General features: G+C 43.4%; 1 protein-coding gene across 3 annotated transcripts; it reads right to left on the bottom strand.

The window, feature by feature from the left end:
- Positions 1-354: 354 nt before the first annotated feature.
- Positions 355-3,803, bottom strand: LOC110485593 (dynein light chain 4, axonemal). Of its 3 annotated transcripts, XM_036940140.1 has the most exons (5): positions 3,604-3,803; positions 2,095-2,148; positions 1,895-1,978; positions 1,569-1,652; positions 355-1,409 (listed from the first exon to the last, which is right to left on the bottom strand). In XM_036940140.1, the coding sequence occupies exons 3-5, from the start codon at positions 1,964-1,966 to the stop codon at positions 1,245-1,247; spliced, it is 321 nt and encodes a 106-aa protein (XP_036796035.1). In that variant the 5' UTR covers positions 1,967-1,978; positions 2,095-2,148; positions 3,604-3,803; the 3' UTR covers positions 355-1,244. The 3 variants fall into 3 exon arrangements, with proteins under 3 accessions (XP_036796035.1, XP_036796036.1, XP_036796034.1); XM_036940141.1 differs by lacking the exon at positions 2,095-2,148 and having other exon boundaries at positions 3,600-3,803; XM_036940139.1 differs by lacking the exon at positions 2,095-2,148 and having other exon boundaries at positions 3,604-3,797.
- Between the last annotated feature and the right edge of the window lie 2,867 nt (positions 3,804-6,670).

Raw genomic sequence — 6,670 nt, 5'->3', positions numbered from 1 at the left:
CCATGTAACCATGTCCCTATAGCAACCATATTCTATCCCCATGTAACCATGTCCCTACAGCAACCATATTCTATCCCCATGTAACCATGTCCCTATAGCAACCATATTCTATCCCCATGTAACCATGTCCCTATAGAAACCAACCAGGTCTCTAGTAACCAATGAGTGTTAGGACATTCTGTAATCCCAAGAACATGTCTTCCACAAAACAAATCATCAAGTCTCTGTCTCAACTTCCCAAAATTGGTTACCCCTCTCTATGTACCATTTAAAGAAGATAGAAAGAAGAGAGTTATCAGATAGAGAAAGATGTGAAAGAGAGGCTCTACGACACAGACAACTAGACAGTAACACTCATAGTGAGTATGTTTCTCAGTACAATTCAGGTTTTATTTCACAATCAGTTCATTTCAAACAGAAAATCAATCACATTGCCAGTATCAACCTGTCAGCTACAAATACTAACAAATTGTTTGTCAACAACAGTTGTATGTACTGTATCTGTAAAAAACTGAAAAATATTTTAAAAATCCAATCGGCATCAAAGTATTTACACATACTTACAATTATAAAATACTAAAACATATTGAATGGAATGAATGAGAAGTGTCACACACACACACACACACACACACACACACACACACACACACACACAGATATTGGAGACCCTGGCTGCATTTCATTTGTGTCGAAGTGAATTCACACACAGCATTTTAAGAACAAGTCCAATTGGACAGGATACAGTAACTCAATTCAGACAGGAGAGAATAAGAAAGAGAAAGCTAACCGACAGAGAGAGATGATCCATGGACAGATAGATAGTAGTGAGTGTTGCAACTGAGGACAGACCATTTTTACATGCTACGCGCATCAGCGGTCCTGTTCTGTGAGCTTGTGTGGCCTACCACTTCGCGGCTGAGCCATTGTTGCTCCTAGACGTTTCCACTTCACAATAACAGCATTTACAGTTGACCATTGGCAGCTCTAGCAGGTCAGAAATTTGACGAACTGACTTGTTGGAAAGGTGGCATCCTATGGCGGTGCCACGTTGAAAGTCACTGAGCTCTTCAGTAAGGCCATTCTACTGCCAATGCTTGTCTATAGAGATTGCATGGCTGTGTGCTCTATTTTATACACCAGTCAGCGGGTGTGGCTGAAATAGCCAAATCCACTATACCTTTATGTGTGTATATAAGTGTAGATGGACAGACAGATCTATAGATCTAATTTGGTTGTTGATGCTAGGAGCACTTCCAGACACACACGGCCAGGCTTCCTCCAAAGAACATGTAGAGCAGGTTCTTGACCTCGTGTGTCACCTCGAAGCCAAAGCCCTCGCCGATTACCACGTGCCACGAGCTGCCAAACTTCTTATCCATTGACTCCTTGATCATCTTCGCTGCACTCTGAGAGAGGGAGGTGGAGTGGGAGGTGGGGGGGAGTGAAAAGGGGGCGAGAGAGAGATTTGTCAAGTACAATAACTCACCATAGGTATTGATGTCATGTTGCTAGTCATATCCAAACAAACTTTCCAGGTGTCATAGCTCTGCATTTTACACACACACCTCATTGTTGGTAGCGAACTTCTCGCAGGCTGTGACACAGAGCTCCATGGTCTCCACTCTCATCTCCTCTGGCATGTCTGTGTGCTGCGGAGGGAAACAACATGTCATCACACACACACACCTTACCCTGATCTCTCTCTCTCACACACACACACACACACACACACACACACACACACACACACACACACACACACACACACACACACCTTACCCTGATCTCTCTCTCACACACACACACACACACACACACACCTTACCCTGATCTCTCTCACACACACACACACACACACACACACACACACACACACACACACACACCTCACCCTGATAAGAGGAAAGCTGTGCAGCCTTTTGTAGTCTGCCTCTTCTTTCTTACTCTCTGCTGTCTCTGCCATTCCACCCCACCGCTACAAACACAGAGACACTGGTTAAGGCTTAACTAGTTTCTTCATAGCTAGCTAAACAAATCAGTAACTTTGTAGCAAGCTAACTTAGCTAGCTACCTATATTTATTTTATTTCACCTTTATTTAACCGGGTAGGCTAGTTGAGAACAAGTTCTCATTTGCAACTGCGACCTGGCCAAGATAAAGCATAGCAATTTGACACATACAACAACACATGGAATAAACAAAACATAGTCAATAATACAGTAGAACAAAAGAAAACAAAAAGTCTATATACAGTGAGTTCAAATGAGGTAAGATAAGGGAGTTAAGGCAATAAATAGGCCATCGTGGCGAAGTAATTACAATATAGCAATTAAAACACTGGAATGGTAGATGTGCAGAAGATGAATGTGCAAGTAGAGATACTGGGGTGCAAAGGAGCAAGATAAATAAATAAATAAATACAGTATGGGGATGAGGTAGGTAGATAGATGGGCTGTTTACAGATGGGCTATGTACAGGTGCAGTGATCTGTGAGCTGCTCTGACAGATTGTGCTTATTAAAAGCTAGTGAGGGAGATATGAGTCTCCAGCTTCAGAGATTTTTGCAGTTCGTTCCAGTCATTGGCAGCAGAGAACTGGAAGGAAAGATGACCAAAGGAAGAATTGGCTTTGGGGGTGACAGGTGAGATATACCTGCTGGAGCACGTGCTGCTATGGTGACCAGTGAGCTGAGATAAGGTAGGCCTTTACCTAGCAAAGACTTGTAGATGACCTGGAGCCAGTGGGTTTGGCGACGAGTATGAAGCGAGGGCCAGCCAACGAGGGCGTACAGGGCACAATGGTGGGTAGTGTATGGGGCTTTGGTGACAAAACGGATGGCACTGTGATAGACTGCATCCAGTTTGTTGAGTAGAGTGTTGGAGGCAATTTTATAGATGACATCACCGAAGACGAGGATCGGTAGGATGGTCAGTTTTAAGAGGGTATGTTTGGCAGCATGAGTGAAGGATGCTTTGTTGCGATATATGAAGCCAATTCTAGATTTAATTTTGGATTGGAGATGCTTAATGTGAGTCTGGAAGGAGAGTTTACAGTCTAACCAGACACCTAGGGATTTGTAGTTGTCCACATATTCTAGGTTAGAACCATCCAGAGTAGTGATGCTAGTCAGGCGGGCAGCGATCGGTTGAAGAGCATGCATTTAGTTTTACTTGCGTTTAAGAGCAGTTAAAGGCCACGGAAGGAGAGTTGTATGGCATTGAAGCTCGTCTGGAGGTTAGTTAACAGTGTCCAAAGAGATATAGTAAAGCTAACGTTACTGATTAACTATTGGTACGTTACGTCAACCTACCCGGTGCATGGATGAGAACGTGTGCTAAAGTTAAATGCGTAGCTATGTTGCTTGCCAAAGTTTGCTTAACATGTTTTTTTTTTGTTTTCTTTATGTAACGTTACTGGTAGCTTTGTTTTTGATGGGTAGCTAGCAGGCTAACGTTAGCAATTTGGCTAGCTAGCAATAGCCGACTACATGCTGTTGTTTCACTTCCAAAATAACTTGAATTCTTACTTGCCCGTTGTAATTTATGTGATTTTATTGTAGAGATACGTTTTAGAAAGGTACTGCATGTTGTACTTACGTACCGTTTGGTAATACAACCGAAGTTTACTCCACTTTTAGTCCGGTTGTTAAGGAGACATTTTCAACCATAGCAACAAACGGATCCCTTCAACAGGAACATTAAAAACACGCCTACTTAGCCGAGCGTCTTCTTCAGTGGTTTAGAAGCCTGTCAATCAATCGCTCCTAACCCGTGGCAAGACGGCGATGAGTTTGTCAATGCTTTGTCAATGCTCTGCTCAACACAAATAGATTGATATAAATCATGTGGCTTTGTTTTTATAAGGATGTGTCATTTGGAAGCAATACATTTCCTAAGCTAGCTACATTGACTATTTAATTTCAGTGTCCTTATGCCAACTTAATGTGTCTTGTTTCTCTCTCCTCCCTATGGTATCCTGTCTGGTCTGTCTGCATGACCCATAGGCCTATTAAGTTGTGATTGCAGCCACATCTGTTTGTGTGAAGGTTTTAACCCAAATATCCTGCATGAAAAAAAGAGAAATAAACCTCAGATGTGGATTTATGCACAGTTGCAAACAAGAATCAAATAGACTAGATGGACTTGGTCTATTGTAGACCCTAGCCTTCAATTTATTTAACTAGGCAAGTCAGTTAAAAACAAATTCTTATTTACATTGAGGGGGAGAACAACTGATTTTTACCTTGTCAGCTCAGGAATTTGATCCACCAACCTTTTGGTTACTGGCCCAACACTCCAACCACTAGGTCACCTGCTGACTTTAAGTATACAATGGGCCCTGGTCAAAAGTAGTGCAATATATAGGGAATAGAGTGCTGTTTGTGACGTAACAATTATGTCTCTAGACCAATTGTATTTATTTTCTCATTACAATGTTTTTTCAAAAGGTATATGAGTTCAGTTTCTTGGGAATATACTGAGTACATGTTGTCCAGGAGATAATAATGATTCCAGTTGTGGATGGATTATTGCAGATTATCAATTCCTGGAGAGATGGACAAAAACAACAGATCACATTGAGCTGATGACAACAGGGAGGAGTAATCTCCTTCTCTCTCTCTCTCTCTCTCTCTCTCTCTCTCTCTCTCTCTCTCTCTCTGTCTGTCTGTCTGTCTGTCTGTCTGTCTGTCTGTCTGTCTGTCTGTCTGTCTGTCTGTCTGTCTGTCTGTCTGTCTGTCTGTCTGTCTGTCTGTCTCTCTCTCTCTCTCACTCTCCCTCTTTCTCTGTCTCTCTTTCTCTTTTGCTCTCTCGCTCTGTGTTTGTGTGGGTGGGTGAGTGTGTGTGCTTGCGTGTTTGTATGAGTATGTATGCTGTGAGAGACAATGAATCATTAATTAAATTAATGTTTTTTTTTTAGATTAGGGTCACATTAGATAATAGATTTACCATAGAAATATAATTACTAGAGCAGGTATTAGTTATATTTCTATGGGGGTTGGCATCATGACATCATGGGTTCACTGGGCTTTGATCAGCCTGAGTGAACCACCTGAGGTTATGACTTTAGTTGGAGTTGGAGTCCCACTTCAGAAGTCAAGGAATTATACTGAAGTGTGTGCGTGTGTGTGTGTGTGTGTGTGTGTGTGTGTGTGTGTGTGTGTGTGTGTGTGTGTGTGTGTGTGTGTGTGTGTGTGTGTGTGTGTGTGTGTGTGTGTGTGTGTGTGTGTGTGTGTGTGTGTGTGTGTGTGTGTGTGCAAAAACTCAGAGTGTAGGGAGGTGAGTCATGTCGTAATCCCCAACTAAACTCATTAATGAGAGAAGATTAGATGGACTAGCCTTATCCTCATCCACGAGAGGGAGAGGGATATGAGAAGGAGAAAGAGGGGGGGGCGGGCTATCAGCTTTGTCAATCATCTGTATCCGTGTGATGTTTCCATGTTGCTGTATATACTGTATACTGTTGTTAATGTATTGTCATGTATTTATTGAGTTTTTACCACATGCTGCTAAATGAACTGGGGATCATAAATACTCTACTAGAAAGAGAGAGGAAACAACATATAGAAATGAACAAATAAGGAGGGAGAAGAATGATAAAACAAGGGAGAGCAGGAGAAGTGTCTGACAGATGGGAAAGTGTAAATAGTGACAGCAGATCCACCAGCTGGACCAACAGGGAAGAGGAGGAGAGATGGAGAGAGAGATCAGAGGAGAAAAAGAGAGGTGGGTAAGGACATCACAGTGGAGAACCTAACACAGTCCCAAATGGCACCCTATTCCCTATCTAGTGCACTATGGGCCCTGGTCAAAAGCCCTATGAGCCACTGATCAAATGTAGTACACTATTGCAGGGAATAGGGTGCCATTTGGCACTTAGCCACAGACATTCATCATCTCTGGCAAAGAGAGAGAAGAGCTGACTCACATAACAACGTATGCTTCCCAAATAGCACCCTATTCTCTTGATGGTGCACCACTTTCGACCCGGGCCAATAGGACTCTGGTCAAAAGTAGGACATAGGATGTCATTTGGGATGCAGGCAACCATAGAGGAAGTGTTGTTTGTTTTACCCTGAAAAACCAACAGTTGTGACTAACTGACTGACTGGTGGAGAGAGAGCGTGATAAAGGAAGAGGGGGGTGTGGGGGTGACGCAACATGAGAAATAATGGGTCATGTCCAGGATGGGGTGTTAGGGTCATGTCCAGGATGGGGTGTTAGGGTCATGTCCAGGATGTGGTGTGGGGGTGACGCAACATGAGAAATAATGGGTCATGTCCAGGATGGGGTGTTAGGGTCATGTCCAGGATGGGGTGTGGGGGTGAAGCAACATGAGAAATAATGGGTCATGTCCAGGATGGGGTGTGGGGGTCATGTCCAGGATGGGGTGTGGGGGTCATGTCCAGGATGGGGTGTGGGGGTCATGTCCAGGATGGGGTGTGGGGGTCATATCCAGGATGGGGTGTGGGGGTCATGTCCAGGATGGGGTGTGGGGGTCATGTCCAGGATGGGGTGTGGGGGTCATGTCCAGGATGGGGTGTGGTGGTGACGCAACATGAGAAATAATGGGTCATGTCCAGGATGTCAGAATAGATGAATAGTGACTAAAAGATCAAAAAGAGGAGGATGAGAAACTGAAAAGAGAAGTAGATTAGAATGTAATGAGA

This window comes from Oncorhynchus mykiss, chromosome 13 (genome assembly GCF_013265735.2).
Source record: "Oncorhynchus mykiss isolate Arlee chromosome 13, USDA_OmykA_1.1, whole genome shotgun sequence".
Lineage (NCBI taxonomy): Eukaryota > Metazoa > Chordata > Actinopteri > Salmoniformes > Salmonidae > Oncorhynchus > Oncorhynchus mykiss.
Note: the sequence above shows the minus strand (reverse complement) of the source record. Positions and strands in the feature narration are given on the sequence as shown.

Coding starts and splice junctions, on each gene's coding strand:
- LOC110485593 (XM_036940141.1), bottom strand. CDS start 1,966: ATGGCAGAGACAGCAGAGAGTAAGAAAGAAGAGGCAGACTACAAAAGG. Junction 1,653..1,894: donor ACAGCTTTCCTCTTATCAGG/GTGAGGTGTGTG, acceptor TTCCCTCCGCAG/CACACAGACATGCCAGAGGA. Junction 1,410..1,568: donor AGTTCGCTACCAACAATGAG/GTGTGTGTGTAA, acceptor TCCCTCTCTCAG/AGTGCAGCGAAGATGATCAA.